At 51.3% G+C, this 17,812-nt stretch overlaps 1 protein-coding gene across 1 annotated transcript in view; it reads left to right on the plus strand.

Moving 5' to 3' along the window:
* The window catches only part of IRX6 (iroquois homeobox 6), a 40,377-nt gene extending 37,862 nt beyond the window's left edge, over positions 1 to 2,515 (plus strand). The window contains exons 11-12 of the mRNA XM_040633086.1: positions 510 to 1,115; positions 2,059 to 2,515. Of these exons, the coding sequence (XP_040489020.1) occupies positions 510 to 1,115; positions 2,059 to 2,066 (614 nt within the window). The 3' untranslated portion in view covers positions 2,067 to 2,515. The remainder of the gene's footprint in view (positions 1 to 509; positions 1,116 to 2,058) is intronic.
* Positions 2,516 to 17,812: the final 15,297 nt, after the last annotated feature.

Genomic DNA, 17,812 nt, shown 5'->3' on the forward strand with positions numbered 1-17,812 from the left:
GCTGTCTACCCCTTGGGGAACAGCAGCTCCACTAAAAACTGTCTTATTCGCTGCTGTATTCCCTAAATTCCTAACACCTAAATGCCTAATGAAGTCTGGCACATAGATGGCACTCAGTAAATATTTGCTGTATTAAGTAATACACACCAGCTACCTGTGGGTGTTGAAATTGGGCGCGGGGTTGGGGGGGGAGTCCTCTTGGGTGTCTGCTTGTTTTATGGTGGAGAAACTGAGATCCACGTCTCAGGCAGTGAAAAGTGGTGGTCTCCTTCCACCTGAAAGGAGGAGTCTTCCAAGGAGTGGGAGCAGGGCTAGGGCCTCCATTCTTTCCCAGGGGGCAAGCCCGAGCCCTGGGGCAACTGTAAGAGCCGGTTTGGCCAGCCTGGTGAATAACTCCAAGAATGCCCAAAGTGCAGAGCGATCTTGCTAAAAGCTTCGCGGGGATGGGCACTCCCGCGGATTTCCCTTGGGGCCTGGGGCTTTTCTCACTCGCTCCTGATTTCCTGCAGATGGTACTGCAAGCCAGGAGGCTCGAGGGCTCCGGCTGAGTGACCTGGAAGACCTGGAGGAAGAGGAGGAGGAGGAGGCCGAAGAAGAGGAGGCAGTGGCCACAGCTACGGACAGGCTGGTTGAGTTCCAGAAAGACTCGCAGTCGCTGCCCGCGCCCTGCGCCGCCGCTCGGGAGGCCCGGCTGGAGCGCAGGGAGTGCGGCCCGGCGGCGCGCCCCTTTGCATTCTCGGAGCCCCCGGGATCCGGAGAAGCTGACTTCCTGCGGGCCGAGCCCGGGGGCCCCAGGTTGACCATGCACTACGCCTGCAGCGAGAAACCACGCATCTGGTCTCTGGCGCACACTGCGGCCGCCGGCGCGGTCGAAGGTGCAACGCCAACCCCTCCCAAGCCGCGAAGTCCCGAGTGCCGTCTGATACTGGGACAGCCTGCAGGCGCGGGCGGCCGACCCGCCGTCCCCAGAGACTCCGTTTGCGAAGAGTCTTCCCGCGTAGCCAAAGCCTTTGGAAACCGCCCGTTTGCCCCGCAGGGGCTGCTGATGAACTGTGCGCCGTGCCCGCGGCGGAGGGAGCCCGCAGTGCACTGCCAGTACCCATCTGGAGCAGAAGGTAGTGGGTCCCCAGCGGCGCTGGGTGTGTCAGCCCCAAAGACACCTGCCCGCCGTGCTGCCCAGCCAGCGCGCACGGCCTCTCTGCCTCTCGGGCATGCCTGTATTCAGATCCGGAGCGGGACTGTCCCACAGCACTCCTTGAAACAGCAGCTTAGAAATAAAAGTACTGGTCCCCCCCTCCTTTTAAAACCAAATAAAAGTCAGAGGCTCAGGGTGAGACAGTAACTTACCTAGGATCGCTTAGAAAGTCATGGAAAAGATGGACAACCTGGCTCTCTGCCCTGGTGGCCTGTGTTCTGCCGAATGGGCCAGGTGGGCACCATCGTGACCTTCTGGCTCAGACACCCGTGTCCCCTGCCTGCCCTTCAGAGGAGGTCAGCTGGCCCCTGCCATGCTTCTACCAAGAGTTTTGCTGGGGCTGGGCAGGAACCAGGGCTTTCCAAGAAGTCTGGGGGGACCCGCCAGATGCATGCAATTGGGTTAAGGCCAGTGCTTAAGTCCAGCTGGTAGCCCGGCCCAAGCCCCACTAAAACCCCTGGGGAGTGTAGCCCAGGCCTGGTGCTGTCCCGGAGAGCACGCACCCCCCAGAGCTCACCTCCAGTAGGGGGTCACTGCCAGTCAGAGTCTCCTGCCCCTGGCTGTGCCTGGCGAAAGGGAATTGCACCCCACAAAGGGACATCCCCCAAGCAGCAGGCAGCCTCCAGCAATTACTGTCAGATTCTGCTCTTTGTAGTAATTTCTCTCAGGATTATCCACTGGCTGAGAAAATTGGGTTACGCTGCTATTTGAATTTACACATAACAGGGTCCCAAAGTTCCTTCTGGCAAGCAAATTGCCTCTAGACCTTGGATTCCCTTCGGATGAGACACGAGCGACCTCCGATTTCCTAGAAATCGCCACCAAGCGGCCCTTCGGGTTTTAATCAACCTTTCCTCTCTCAGCAGGTTAGCGCAATGACTGCGATTTGCGGAAGGATCTTGGAAAGAAGCCCTACTTTTCGAACTCACTTCCATGCTCAGAGGCTGGGAGACCTGGCCAGGGACTGGGGGGCTCTCACTTCGCCTAAGAGGCAAACACACAGACGCCCTTCTTCCGGCTCTTCTTGCACGCAGAGCTGGGAGTGGCGGGCAGACGTGCACCGCGTCAGACCGGCTGGAGGAGGGGGCGGCTGGGCACCTTGGGGAAGGCCAAGTGGGAAGGCCGGACAAGTATGCCTTGTGCACCCACCCAGTATACCAAGTCTCCCTCCCTCCTCTTGATACAGGGTCTGAAGCAACTCCTTTTGCTCACCCCCACCCCGCCCCCTTTCACTGTGTAACTTCAATCAAGGACCTGGCCCCTAAGGACCACCTGCGTCTTCTCCTCCTCCCCATTCCTTGTGTCCTCAAAAATAATCAAACCAAACCCCACCTGTGTGGCGTGTCTGTGCCAGGGGCGCTGGGAGAGGCCGGGGTGGAGGGGAGGATGCAATGCGGCCTGGGATTCTGGGGAACGGGGCGACGGGAGCTGCAAAACCTCGGACCAGAGCAGGGAGAGGAACTGGCGAGGTTATGGCCCTGGCCGCGGCTCCTAGCGCGCAGCCCACCTGAAGCTGCCGGATACCTAACTCGACCAGCGGCTTGACACCCCCCGGATTCCTGCGCGTTGGAGGAGGGGGGCGCAAACGGGGGAGGTCAGAGATGGGGGAGCAGTCGGGATATTTGGAAGCTGTACTTGTTTCCGGGCTCCTGCTTGGGTTTTAGTTTATTGGGAGGACGGGCTATGGGGATAATCCTGGCCGTCCCTTGGCACCCAGCTGCGATCGCCCAGCTCCTCCCGTCGGACAAAACGGCAAAGAGTGGCAGCTTGCTGGGTCCCTGGGAGGCAAGAGGGGGCATTCTTTCCATTTAATCAAGTGTCAGCAATCACTTCCGGTACAGGCCAACCAATGGGAGCTGACAGGCTGGGAAGGGGACTCCACCCCCTCCCCGGGCGAGCAGCGTCTGGAGCCCGGCTTGGGGAGGGGGGAGGCAAGATGACAGCTCCCGGCCTGAGTTCGCATCGCATCTCGCATCTCGGCTTGAGCCAGCGAGGGACCTGGCCGCTGCTCCTGGGGAAAGAGGGAGGTGAACCTGGGGCGGGGTTCTAGTGGGGAAGGACAGCCGGGGTGTGCGCCCAACGACCAGATCCTGGGGGAGCTGCGTCTCCACCGCTGGACTCCAGCCTGGGCCCACGCAGGCCGGGTGACGGCTTCCAAACCAGGGCCTGGCACTGACGTCTGGGGCAGGAAGGGCCCGAGTCCTCATCTCCTCAGGGGAGATTGTAAGACCCCCTTGGAGGCTGCGGAGAAAGAGCGGTTGGAAAGACTGCGGGGAACAGACGGCCCATGGTGTCTTCTTTTTTTATAGAGTGACGGGAGGGAGTTGGAGGGGGCTTTAGAGATCACGAATTACAAATTACAAACCTCTTCCTCAGATAAGCAAAATGAGGCCCAATGGAAGGGCAGGGGACTGGCTCAGGGTCACACAGGATCTGTGGTGGAGAGCGACCCCAGCTCTCCACTCAGGGTCCAATGCCCCTATCCAGTTCACGCTCCTTCCCCTCGCTTCCCCTGGGTGATCCCTTCCCTGCTTTTGCTTTGCTTCTGGGCAACAGCTGCTCCGACCCGCAGCTCCCGGGGGACCTCCAGTCGCCCTCACTGACCCACGGCTTAGGGTCTGGGAAATTAAACTGCGAAAAGATAAACATTATTTCCAGTCGGCTTTGTGGGATTAATGCTTGTAATAAAAAGCATTAGCTGGAGGTTTCTTTCAAGGCGCTCTCGACCCCACCCCCTCTTGGGGGGCCAGGTAGACCCCTCCAGAGGCGGTGGAGTCCGCAGAAGCGCCTTCAGAAGGCCTCCGGGAGTGAGGGAGTGGGGCTCCAGCTAGCCATTATGTGGAAGGGAGATGAACCCTTAACACCACACTGAGTCCGCACCTGGAGACAGACGCTGAAGGCTAGAGAGCAGAGATGGCACAAAGCCCCAGGTCGTGCGGCTGATCCTGGGGGAGAAGACAGCTCTGACCTACACGGCCTCCAGCCACCGGCCTCTTACAGAGCGGTGAGTCCTGGGAAAGGAGGCCCACTTGGATCTGTCTGCCTTTCCACCCAGGACCTCAGGAGGTTGTCTCCCCAGCCCCTGTCTATGAGGCCTAGCTGCTCCCCATGTCTCCCAACCCCAAGCAGGAGCGTGCAGCCCAGGGTGGTCCCAGGATCTAGGCCTAGATCTTGGCGGGAGACAGTGGGTATAGAAATGGCAGAAAAGAGTGGCTGGAATCCCGGAAGAGAGCTTGAGCTTCTCGGTGCCGTGGCTGCTTTGCTGTGGCCGTGGACAAGCCCCTTCTCCTCTCAGTTTCCCCAGCTGTAAGTTACGGGGATGGGCTACTTCTCCATCCTGATGCGGAGTCTGCTCCAGAGCTGGTGGTGAGCTCCAGCAATAAGGGTGAAGGCCTGAGAAAGGTACGTCTGAGCCTGCGATTATCCCAGCCTTGGGCCCCCAGTGGCAATCTGTTCCCACCATCTCTGCCCCCACTGACAGCCTCCTGCAAATCTCCCAGTATAATCTCCCGCAATCATATTTTGAATACTGTTTTGATTAAACACCAGAGCAGGGGAGGGGGGGAGGACACAGCTCCCCCCCTCCCCTGCTGAGCCTGCTGGTGCCCACAGACAGCTGGCATGTGAGCTCTGCAAAGGGGGGGGGCAGGAAACAAAGAAAGATGACGTTCTCGGGTTTGAAACTTCCTTGATGGTTACAGTGCCCCTTCCCCGGGCTGGGGAGCATCCCAGTAGGAGGCTGGGTTGAGAGGAGAGGCTGAACCAAGGGAGGCCTCTTCCTTTATTAGTCCCTCTCCACTGGGAGTCACGTACATGGCCCCGGACTCACTCGATAATCTCTACGATTACTTTCGGTTCTAAGATCCTATGACCTTGCTAATGATAATAAGAGCATCTGGACCCCTTACCCTGTGTCAGACTTAGTGCCGTGTCCTTTAAACGCTCTCACTCATTTATATGTCACAACAGTGCTGGAGAGCGTTATATTATACTTCCTCGTATGCCCATCTAACGAATGAGGAAAGAAGCTCAGACAGGTGCAGTAACTCCACGTCAGCTACTCAGCTAACGATGCAAAGTCAAACTCCGCATACGACTTATTCTTAATCGCTAAGCTCTACTGCGAATCCATTCTATTTTTTATTATTTTTTTTTAAGTAGGTTCCACGCCCAGTGTGGGGCTCGAACTTACGACCCTGAGATCAAGAGTCCTATGCTTTCTCAACTGAGCCAGCCAGGTGCCCCTGCATTCTATGATTTCCAGATTCTTTATTCCATTATGAATAAGAGCCTATGTTTCTGGGATTCTAAATGTCTGTAAGTCTGTGATCTCCTGCCACGGGAACTCCAGGTTGACCTCCTTCCTTCTCAGGAATGTCCGATGGTGCCTCCTGGATACACCCCCATATACTGGCTGAGAGCATCCCTCACCTTTCCCCCTGCCCACGTTTCCCTGGGACACACCAGCTCAGTGTTTGGCAAAATGTAGCCCATGGATCTCTAGCAGGAGAATCAGCCCACAACTGAAGAATCACACCTGGAGATCTGCCTTTGTAACAAGCACCCTGTGTGGTCTGATGGGTCTCTAACCTGAGTAGCAGTGGCTGAACCTCCAGTGGCCGAGCCCTAAGCTCGGCATGAGGGCTCAGGGTACCTGCTGCTGGCCCAAAAGTAAATCACATCCCAATAACAAGTGCAAACATTTCCTCTCAGATTTAATCTGGATTCACATTCAGTCTCCTCATCTGGTTGGGCTCCCCCTGCAGCCCCCCCTCCCCCAGGCCGGCACCGTCCCAAAGCTCAAGGCTTATAGTGATGGAAGGGGGAAGAGGCCATTTAGGAGAATAAGTCACCTTTCCCAGCTGTCTGAACACACACCGGGATTTCAGAGGGGAAACATCTTAGGAATCACTTGTACTCAGCGTGTAAGAGAATTCTGTCCCCAAACATGAACATGTCGTCAAGAATCCCTATATATTTGGGAAAAGCCAACACCAAGGAGGAAAGACTGTATCGTAAGCAAATAAAAGAACCAACAGAGGGGGTAGGCCTCTTGTTGTTTTCTGACATAGCCCCTTGCAGACTTGGCACTAGAAGGTTCTTCCTTTTTTGAACCAATTTCTTTCCCCGTGTAACTTCCGAAATATGTGTCCTAAACCAACAAGTCTTGCTCTTCTCCATGACTCATTCTTTCTCCTACCTTCTATGCCTCCTCTTTTCTTCTCCCAGTCATATGGCAGAGAACCCCTCTATCGGTGTGATTTTCTTCTCTGAACGTTAAGTTGGAGATGGGAGAGATACAGTGACCTGAGTCCTTGGACAAGTGACCAAATGTCTCTGAGACTCAGCTTTCTCCTGGTATGTCGGGATCATCATAAACCATGTAACTCCTTCACAATTCCTCTAGTTTCCTCACTTAGTTGCTGTGGGAGCAAAGATTTGGAACAGTGTTACTTTTTGGTTGGTGGCAAACCAATTCCCTGATTTCTGCCAGGAGCTGGAGAGGTGTGAAAGGCAAGCTAGAGCCATGTTGGAAACATTTCAGTGTTTCCTCCTGTGTTTCTCCTTTACTCCCTCACCACCACTCTCTTTACTTCTGACACTTCTGGTCACCAATTGTGTGTGAGGTTTCTCCACACCAAGCAATATTCGGTGACACCAGCTGGGTGTCCCACAGTTTAACTCAATTCTGACACTGTCCATTTACCTCAAGATAGCGTCAGGGGCTGCAGGTTAAGGGCTCCGTCCCACAAGACCGCCCTCATTTCAGATTCCAGTCACAAGTAGTGGGTCCCCGGGGCGCCTGGGTGGCACAGCGGTTAAGCGTCTGCCTTCGGCTCAGGGCGTGATCCCGGCGTTCTGGGATCGAGCCCCGCATCAGGCTCCTCTGCTATGAGCCTGCTTCTTCCTCTCCCACTCCCCCTGCTTGTGTTCCCTCTCTCGCTGGCTGTCTCTATCTCTGTCAGGTAAATAAATAAAATCTTAAAAAAAAAAAAAACAGGTAGTGGGTCCCCTAGTTACCCACAACATCTGACGACTGAGCTACTGATCAGAGGTTCCCACAAACCCATCCTCAGTTTCCGTTAATAGAACTCATAGAAACACTGATGTTTACCAGTTTATTAAAGGATATGACAAAGAAGACAGATGAACAGCCAGATGAAGAGGTAATGGGGAGAGATCTCGGAGAGTCCAGAGCACAGGAGCTGCTGTCCCCTTGGAGGTAGGGTGTGTCACCCTGCCTGTACCCAGATGTGTTCACCTGCCCGGAAGCTCGCCAAACCCCATCCTTTGGGGATGTTTATGGAAGCTTCATCACAAAGGCATGATAGATAATTACCACCATTTTTAGCCCCTCTCCAGTCTCTGGAGATTGGAAGGTGTGGCTGAAAATTCCAAGCTTCTAATTACAACCAGTCCCCATCTAGGAGCCCACCAAGAATCGCCTCATTAGAGCAAAAAACACTCCTATCACCCAGGAAATTCCCAAGGGATTTAGGAACTCTGTGTCAGGAACTGAGGTCAAAGACTAAATATTAGAACAAAAGATAACCCTCGTGTTCTTATCACTTAGGAAATTACATGGATTTTAAGAGATCTGTTCCAGGAAACAGGGGCAGAGATCTACATATATGTATATATGTAAATATATGTAGATACAGAGAGTTAGATAGCCTATTATCCCATATATATATATTATCTGTTATCTTTGTGTAATCAGAAGATTGAAAGAGAGTTGAAAAGCAGATAATTTGGGTCCCTCTGAGATCCAGAGTTATTTCATGCTGTGACCAGCATTGATGGTACACTGAGGGTTCACATTCTACTCGTTGGTGAATTAATCTGGGTTCAGGTAAAGGGTGACTATTACTTAGGAGATCGTCAGAGACCGATGCCTTCCCTTGTTGCCTGGGACTGTCTCCAAATTCTGACTTAGCTTTATTTAAAGTCGTAGAGAACTTGCCCTAGAACAATGTGGCCAACAATGATGGTGATGATGAGTCCGGAGCCATAGTTCTCAACCTTTGTGGTTCATAAAATAAGCCAGAGAGGTCTTCTGTTTTGTTTCCCTTTTTCATACCAATGCCTGGGCTGTGCCCCCAGGCCAATAAAATCCAACACAACAGCAGTGAGTGATTTTTCTAGTGGATCTGCCTCTTGGGCAGGGTTCTGTGAGAATGGTTCGTTTCTGGTTCATGCGGTATTAGAAGAGGCAGCTTGGCTGGAGCTCAAGTAGCCACTTCCAAGGAGGCCCTGGGGCTCCACGCCCTGCGGAGCTTTCTACTGTCTCTAAGGGCTGCTTGAGGTGCCTCACATCATGGCGGCCAGGCTCCAGGAGCAGGTAGCCCAAGAGGTCTGGGTGGAAGTCACGAGGTTTCTTATGACCTATCCCAGAGGTCACTGTCACCATATTCTGTTGGTCAAGCAAGTCACTAAAGCTTGTCCAGAGTCAAGAGGAGGGGAAATTAACTCTACCACTCAACAGGAAGTGCAGCAAAGAATTGACAGCCATCTTTACTGGAATTGGGATCCTCGGCGAAGAAACAGTTTCAAATGCACTTCCAGACTTTACTCTCGCACCCGACGTGAGGATTTGGGGCTCTGTCTTAGCATGGGCTGCCATAACAAAGTACCATAGACCAGATTCCTTAAATAACAGACATATATTTTTCACCGTTCTGGATGCTGGCAAGTCCAAGATCAAGGCCTGGCTGATTCAGTTCTGGTGAGAGCTCTCTTCCTGGCAGGCAGCTCTAGCTCTGCTTTCTCACCGTGTCCTCGTACAGTAGAGACGGACAGTGTGTGGTGTACCTGTCTCTTCTGATAAGCGCACTAGCCCTATTGGATTGGGGCCCTATCTGTATGATCTCACTTAACCCTAACACCTCCTCCAGGCTCTGCTTCCAAATACAGTCCCACTAGGGCCAAGGATGTCATTATATAAATTCCCGAGGGAACGAACATTTAGCTCGTAACAGACTCTAAGGCAGAAACGACGATGGACAAGCCAGTTAGGGAGCAGGTGACTGGGAGGAGGCTGCTGTCTCTCTGGTCGACCGTCTGGGCTGTCCCTGGCCAAGAGGTTCTGGCTGAGACAGGCATCCTGCTGTCCATCCACATCCCCCATCAGCATTTTGCCTGGCAATCAGCATTGGTACATTGATGGCGAAGAAGAGGGCAATGCCATATATGTTCGAAGCTTTGTTACATGCCTGGTACTCCATATAACTGTATAACAAGTCTTCATAAGTGAAGACTAAGTCTTCAGTAAGCCAAGTCCCTTGTTCAAGGCCGGACACCTTGGAAGTGGCAGAATTGTGTTCAAATCTAGGTCCGTGTGACCTCAAAGCCCATGCTATCTCCCAAGCAAAGGCAGAAGGAGGCTGAGAGCATCTCATCTAAGATCATACTGTATTAGCAAGGTGGTAAGAGCACAGCCTCTGAAACCAGACTGCCTGGGTTTGAATCCCAGCTCTGCCATTTACTAGCTGTGTTGATGTCGGCAGGTGGCATCACCTGCCTGGTTCTCAGTTCACTCGGTTCTAAAATGGGAGTGAGAATAGTGGCTGCTTCACCCGATGGTGATGAGGATTAAGTAGTTGCCAGGTAAGCATTAGAGTTGTGCCTGGTCCCCGGGAAGCATTATCTCAAATGCCAGCCGCAACCTCTCACACCACCATCCCCCAGCACCGCCCCCACCCCCTCCCCACTCTGCCTGGAGTCACCGCTCTGTCCCCACTCCCAGCAGCCCCGCCTGCCTCCCTTGTCCTGCCATGTCCGTGTCACAGCTCACGCGTGTCCCTCTTACCCAGAGCAAAGACATGGGGTCATTCACTCGGCTGTCCATTTAGGGAGAAACCTCACCAAGTGGATTTTATGAATTGCTCACACTTCCCCTTATCAAGATTAATGGTGCCATTGCCCACGGTCAGTCCTTCTGTGGTCACAGCTAATGACTTCAACCCTCAACACGTTTCCTCTGCATTTGCTTCAGAAAATCATTCTGAACAGCAAGACTGCTTTAATAGGCACTCGGTACTAATGATGCCTTTTAAGTGCATAAAGAGAATCTCTAAGTACCAAAAGGGAGGCCCATTGACTGGTGACAACAGCTATTGACATTGACATTCGAGGCAAGGTCACAAAGCTGCGGACCGCAGGGACGGTTACTGGGCCTAACGGCGGGGAATTTTTTTTTTTTTCCGTACATTGGAAAATTCCTCATTCTGCCCTATGGCTCCTTAAACACACTCCCTACCAGCGCCATTTACCAGAACCTGTTTTGTACGTTTCAGAGCTTACGTGCCTCTGCTAGTTTTCATCCTACCTGCAAGATTCAGGCCAGATCCGAACTTGTCCTGTTTTTAATGGGTAGCTTTCTTTAAATAGACTCACTTTTCTATTTTTAAATAAATGTGTTTGAAAGGAAACATGGTATTACGAACTACTCTCTATTTCTACCCTTCCCTCACTGCGAGGTCACCATGACACGCTCAGCCGTTCAGGAGGCAGCTCGGTAGCGTGATTAAGAACGTGGACGTCAGCCCAGCAAGCTGGGTTCCTATTCCGGTCCCACCGCTCCGTAGCCCGGTGATAGTGCACGAGTGCTGGGAACTCCCTGCGCTTCGGCTTCTTCACCAATAAAATGGGATAAAACTAGAACTTAGCTCATCGGGTGATGGTGAGGACAAAGTCAGTTGATGAATGTTAAGTGTTTAGCTCAGGGGCTGGCACGCGTGCTCCATAAATGTTGGCTGTGACTCTATTCACTTCTTCCCCTACAGGCAATCTTCCCGGGAAGTGTCAAACAGCCTCAGCTTGCCAGTCCTGTCTCTGCTGGGATCATGACAGACTACAGTCCCGAGTGTCCACTGTGAGGTCCCAATTCTCTCAGCAAAGAGCCACTCCCCCAAGATGGAACCTGGGCATAAGATGTTACTCTCTAACCAAAGCTTTGTTTCACTACCACACTTTTCTTCTCCTTGGGAGCTGACCTCCTTCCTTACCTAGGAGTGTATCCCTTTATATTACCAGCTATTGTCTTCATACAAGCTCCCATCTCCCAGGGAACCAGATCTAGTGCATGGTGTCCACCATCTTGTCTAGGCCTCAGTCATTCCTCTCATTATTTCACAGCAGGACTCCGATCTTCCAGTTCTGAAATGCATTGGTTCTTGGTCTCACTTTCTGTGAAATTCATCGTTAGTGGTGGTAGTTGGTGTGAGGCTGGGGCACAGCTGCACTCAGAAAGGGGGTTCCTGAGGACAGGTTGCAGCCAGGAGAGGCATTGCAGAAGGGTCATCTATACACCCTTAGAGAACAAGAAGAGAGGGGAAGGAGCGTGTGGGAGGGAAGGAAAGGGGAGCCTGGATTGGAGAGAGACAGTGGAATGAGGACACCAAGATGAACGGGCATCGAAGACATCAGCTCAGAGTGTGACGAGCAAGTTGTAGGGTGAGCCAGCTTGAGACATTCAGAGAATTAAGTCTCTTGGCGCTGGACCTCAGTGGACTTTCCTTAGTGGGCAGCATGCTGCATATTGAGCAGAGAGAAGGGAGTCTGGCATTATTACATTTGTTACAAATGGAATTCTCAAACACACATCCAAGCTGAAGCCTAGATACTTCAGATCAGGGGTGGAGGCAGCGGCACTTTGACTGTGGGCAGGGGAGGCAGTCCGGGATGGGCGGGGAGGCTCGGCGTGTATGGTTCCTCACACACTCCCCACGGCTCCCTCTCTGCTACTGTTCGGCCCCATCCCATAACTGTGACATTTGACATATGACACCCGTGAGTTTCACTTGACCCCTTTGTCGGGTGCCATTAAATGGCCTGAAGTTAAAATGTTAATTATCATTAATCATTTTTTATGAAATGGCTTTGCCAAGCCATAAATTCAGCAGAGAGAGGCCTCTCGTGGAGCTGGCAGTTTATGGAATACTGACCGTCAGAGAAGGCTGCTGAATATGTGGAGGTTTCTAGAAGCCTCCGTTGTAAGAGAAAATTGAATGCCCACAGGTGGGATGTGATGATAGTGGCCAGGCATAAGAAAGAAAGATATAGCAGCACGAAATCCACCGGGAAGGAGACATTGAACGTGACCAGGGCAGGGAAGAGCTCAGTGACTGATTAGAGGCAGATGCCCAAAAAACCCAATGTGGGAAAATGAATGGATAAGGGCGGAGAGAGGCAGGCCAGAAAAGGAAGAGAGGAAAGGAGCAAGGGAAGGGGCCGTTTTGCAGAAAGTCAGAGAAAAGAGCCCTAGATTCTGCCCTGGATTCAAGATCCGGGGCCCCTCAGTATTTATGCATGGGCTTATTTATTTTGGGCTAGATACGCTAGAGTGAGATTTATCTGTCTCATTCTTACTCCAGAAAAGCCTGCCCTTGGTTAAGGATACGGTGCCACGTACTTGACCATTTGTTGGGAGGGTAGATCTCATGTGAGGTGCTCTTACCACAAAACAAAACAAAAATGAAACAAACCAAAAAAGGGACATGGGAAAACTTAGGGAGGTGATGGATACGTCTTTTACCTTGACTATGAACATGGCTTCGCTCCCATAGACCTATGTCCAAACTCGTCAAGTTGTATCCGTTTCGTATGTGCAGTTTTTGTATACCAATTATGCCTCACTAAAGCTGTTAAAAATAAGGTTTTTGTAAGTACAAACATGTATGAAAAATAGGATACAATGGTTATCTCTGAAAGAGGAGATTACGGTGTTTCAACCTTTCTTGTGCTCGCATTCATGTGTTCTGCAAGACTGTGCTTTATAATGAAAAATGCTAATAAATCCGTGCATGTGTGTGTGTGCGTACATACACAAATGTGAGGGATGAGAGATGGGAAAAAAGAACTGTTGAGCTCACTGAGGCTCTCCTGTTGAGGAGGATGAGAGGAAAGGACCTATTGCTTGGGTCCATGACCTTGGGTTCAGGAAGTCTCCAAGAGAAGAAGCCCATAAGGGCCCACCGCACTGAATGTCAGGCTCCTTAACTGAGGGTCCTGCTGGGTGACCAGATGCCAAGGTGGCCTCAAGATGTTCTAGAATAATCCCTGAGTGAGGACATTCAAAACTAAGAACTTTTTCCCTGGACCGATGGGAGGATTTCGGGGGCTCGCCAAACCCCCTAAAACTGTTTCTAGAAGTACGTGTACACATGATGTGTTCTGGGGAGATAGCATCTTTACTGGTCATCAGATTCCTAAAGAGGGTCTAGTGACCTCCTAAGGGGTCCTCTTCTCTAGACTAGAAGGTGCATATTACTATTAGTAAAAATTTTTCAAAGGTGCACCCCAAATAGGCGTGGTTTTTTGTTGTTGTTCTTAAACTATATGCACCCACTATGGTAGAAATATATACAACATGAATATAGAAAAAGTATTTATTTTAAAAAGAAAGTATGTGGACACTCTAACATTTTCATCCCGTATCCCAAAGGATCATCTCCAACTCCCCTGAAAAGCACTGGGCACCCTTTGGAGAAAGCCAGCTCTAGAATCAACAAGGAACTCCCCAGCCAAACTAAATCCCCTCTGGGCTGCCAAGTTCCACCAGCGGGCACTAAGAACTCCGGGGTCAAATCTGACATCTGTGAAAACACTCCGCAGCATTGTGAAGACACACATGCACTCCCCCCTGGCATCATTCTTTCTAGCACCTGCCGCTTCCTGGCGGAAGTCCTCACATCTCCAAAGTTACACCACAGTCTTGGCTTTCAGTTCCAACAGGAGTGGTTTTACTTGTAGGGTTTGCCCTAATCAGACAGATGGGGTCACAGTGTGAATGACCACCCAGAGCACATTTCCCTCAGCCCCACCCTGGAATGACTGTGGCTCTCACCTTCTCGGCGTATGTCAGGTCCCTGTTAATTTCAGACCATCCGAGGGGCACCAACGACTCAGCCCCTTCATCACTATTAAATCATCCGTTGTTACTAAATGGTTACGTGCAGAAAAGTGACTGCATGGTGTTGGTTTGGACCCGCCTCTGTTTAGGGACCTCTCTGGACTGAATGCTGTGTGGTTTCATTTTTCCTAGGATTCTGCTGCCCACACCCCTTACGGAGCAAGAGAGAAGTAAAACCCAGCTGGCTTGCATTTATTTGTCTCTCTATTTGTTTTGTGAGTGTCCGATGCAAATTTAAATTACCTCGTATAGGCATGTCCTTTATAACTGACAAATCTCTTTCAAATTCATGGTCTCCATTGGTTCCCTCTCCAATTACAGGACATAGGTAGATGTGGCAGATACTGGGGTGCACATCCAGATCCCCGTCATGACTGAGGCACTCCTTCTTCTGGCCACTAGCAGCGTTGGCTGATGTCAAGGTCAGACGTCAAGGTCAAACGCCACCCTCCATCCAAACACTGGTCTATTAGGGACAGTTACAAAGGCTTGGCCACCTTGCCCCAGTTGGGAACAACTCTAGAAGTCCATTCCAGCTCCCCACGGAATCAGGTCTTCGTTTCAACCATATCACAATCCAACTTCTCCCTCTGCCCGATCCTGCTTCCTTCCCTTCTCACCTGTCAAGAACACTCCCCAATCAACCCCAGAGTCTCAGAGACTGCTTCCTGGGGAACCCACTCTAAACAGTTCACTCTTTCTACAGGCCAGGAAACTGAGGCCCAAGGAAGGGAAGTGCTTTACTCGAGTCTTCACCGATGGTGGAATCGGGAGTCAGGACTTTCAGGCTTCTTGACTCATGCCCTTCTAGAAGAATGGAGAGTGAATGTTTCTGGCTGGTGCATGGCGAGACTCCACCTGCAGCCTTGGGATTCCAGAAAAGCATCCACCATTGTTCACATAGCACCCTGAGCCCTTCTCAGATAGGGCTCTCTCTCACTCCATCTTTCTTTGAAAAAAAATAATTGCACGAGTGATATACGAAGGCACTCTTCTTTTTTAAAAAGTAGAAACACTTCAATTAACACTAAAATCCCAATGTTGGTTTGGGTAAGGCTAGTTCCCAGCACAGATAAACACTAAAATCTCAGTGGCTTAACAGAGGAGAAGTCTGTTTCTTGCTTTCGTGAAATCCGATCCAGGGTTCCTCATCTGAGGGCAGCTGTCTCCCAGGCAGAGAGGTCCAGGAACTTAGCTTCTTCCATCTGAGGCTCCGCCATCTTGAAATGTAGCTTCCGGGTTGCAGAGGAAGGAAAAGGCCTGTTGGAAGGTGGTAATGCATACTTGGCCCGCTTTGCAATGGCTGTATTTTCATCACATAACCACCCTTAACTGCAAAGGAAGCTGGGAAATACCATGTAGCTGGGTTATCAGAAAGAAGAGGAAATGAGTTTGACCATGTGCCAGCCAGTCTTTGCCACAATCCCCTTTGACCATACGCCCTCCCCCCAGAGAATATCGGTCTCTTCTACCCCAGAGGTAGGCACTTCTGTCAGTTTGGCGTGGTGCCTTCTAAGCCTTTTCTTTGCATGACATAAATATGTGTAAGCCCACGCAGACATGTGGAGATGGCGTTGGTGTTTGTGTGTTTCTCTCATAAATGGTATCAACCTTCTGGGAGAGCTATGCCCATTCATGAGTAGAAATGTAGCCCATTCTTCTTAATTGATCACCAGTGATCCAAAGTGTGAATTCCTCAAGGTGCCTTTAGCCCATTCTCCAACTGATGAACATTTGTATCCTTGTGTCCAACCCCCTCCCAACCAAATTAAAGCTTTATAAACACCGATGAATTAAACATATTACGCGCGTCTCCCTGGGCACACAGGCAAGTGTGTCTATTTGGGTGGGATCTAGAAAGTAGGATAGCTGGGTCATGGGGATGTGTTTTAACATTTTAACATATGAAATTGTCCCCTAAAGTGACCTACTCAGCTATGTCCCCTCTGGACGTATCCCAGCTATATCCCAGACTCCGAAAAGAGTATTGACAGATGTTTAAGAGTTGGCCAGGCTATTGCCACCACCAGGCTCAGATGCCCCCAATATTTTAAAAATATCTTTCTAAAACCCCACCACACCCTTACATTTCACATCTAACATTTGTGCCTGCATTCAGATTGTGTCATGCTGAGAGCATTTCCTCAGCCGGCTTTCTCCTTAAGAGCTGCAGAGGCCAACTAATTCGAAGCACAGTCTTAAAATATTTGGCCTTTTTTGGTAGGGCTTGGGGCTGGGGGTCCCGTACCATTACAAACAGGAATCACGGGCAAAAATTAGCAACTACAAAAGGTGGGGTAACCCAGAAAATATCCGGAGAAGCCACCCTGATTGAATATGGGAGCGCATGGAAGCGATCCAATTTCAGGGAGTAGAAGTGCAACCACTGAAGGCAGGTGAAAGGATCAGTTTCCCCAACAAGGGACATGGGGAGGGCCTCTAGATAAGACCATACAGATGCTTGGAGAAAGGTAATTCCTGGAAAAAGCTGCTCGGGAGGTGATCAGCGACAATTCATTGGGGGTAAGCAACAGAAGCCTGCAATGGTTCACTTGAGCAAAATAGGGAATTGATTGGAAGGTTCTGGAAGGAGTCAGAGGATGAGTTGCAGAACTGGGCTTGGAAAAGCCACCCAGCAGAGCAGCTCGGGAAGTCTGAGCAATAGGAGTTGCCCATCAGCCCCTTCGATTAGGCTGCCAAAGGAATGAATGAGTTTCTGGGGTGCAGTAACACTGCTGTTGGTTGAAGTCCCAGAGAGACAACACCCCTATTGGACTCGCTTGAGCCACGTGTTCCTCTGCACCATGGTTGTCCTGGCTGAGGGAAGGCAGGGTGCCTTGATTATGATGTCCCACTCCCTCTCTCCAGTGGGACAAAGGTAACCTCTCAAAGGGAAATTGGGGTGCTGCCCCAGCCATCAGGAAGCAGAGGGCCCCTTGAAGGGGTGGCTGCAGAGAGTTTAACAGAGCACTGTTTACAGAGGTGCTGAGTAAGGGAGCTGACGAGGGGTGGTGTTGCACCCAGAGACCAACAACCATGGGGAGCCCTTACCACCCTAGCTGGAAGTCGCCAACCAGGGAGTTATTAGCAGAACAAGAGAGATCTGTGGGAGAAGGGCTGCCAGCAGGAGCTGGGGTGGGAGGTCGAGGAGCAAAGAAGCCACTGCTAAGGAGTGAGTCAACAGAAGATGTACAGAGAGCCTACCCCCCCCCCCAGGGCCCCTGGGCTCCTGCTAATACTAATGCTAATGTTCTTCGGTGGAAAGCCTTCTAGAGATCAAGGGAGCTTGGTGATGCAGAGTGCAAGCAAAGAACTGTGTCTCCAGGGACGCAGAGCAGGGCAAAGAACGGGAGCATGAGTGTGGAGGGGTCCACTGGGCAGTACCCAACACAGGTGCTATTTTCAGAAGAAGCCCGGACAGGTGCCAGCCAGCCCGAATACTGCACAGACCCACGGCTGGAGGTCCTGACGAGGCCAGAAGACCACCACCAAGCAAGGGACAGGAGTCAGGAGAACAGGGCCCACAGCTTCCCAGCCTGGAGGTCAAGAAAAACACCACCAGAAAAGAAATCACAGGCCGTATGAGACGAGAATTTCAAGTGCCTGGAAATAGATGACTTTGCTGCTTCTTTTTAAAAGCCCGGCTTCATTAAGGTGATTGTAGCCAATACATCGAGGTGCCTTTTTTCCCCCAATGGAGAAAA

The sequence above is a fragment of the Ursus maritimus genome, unplaced genomic scaffold (assembly GCF_017311325.1).
Source record: "Ursus maritimus isolate PB19 unplaced genomic scaffold, ASM1731132v1 scaffold_19, whole genome shotgun sequence".
NCBI lineage: Eukaryota > Metazoa > Chordata > Mammalia > Carnivora > Ursidae > Ursus > Ursus maritimus.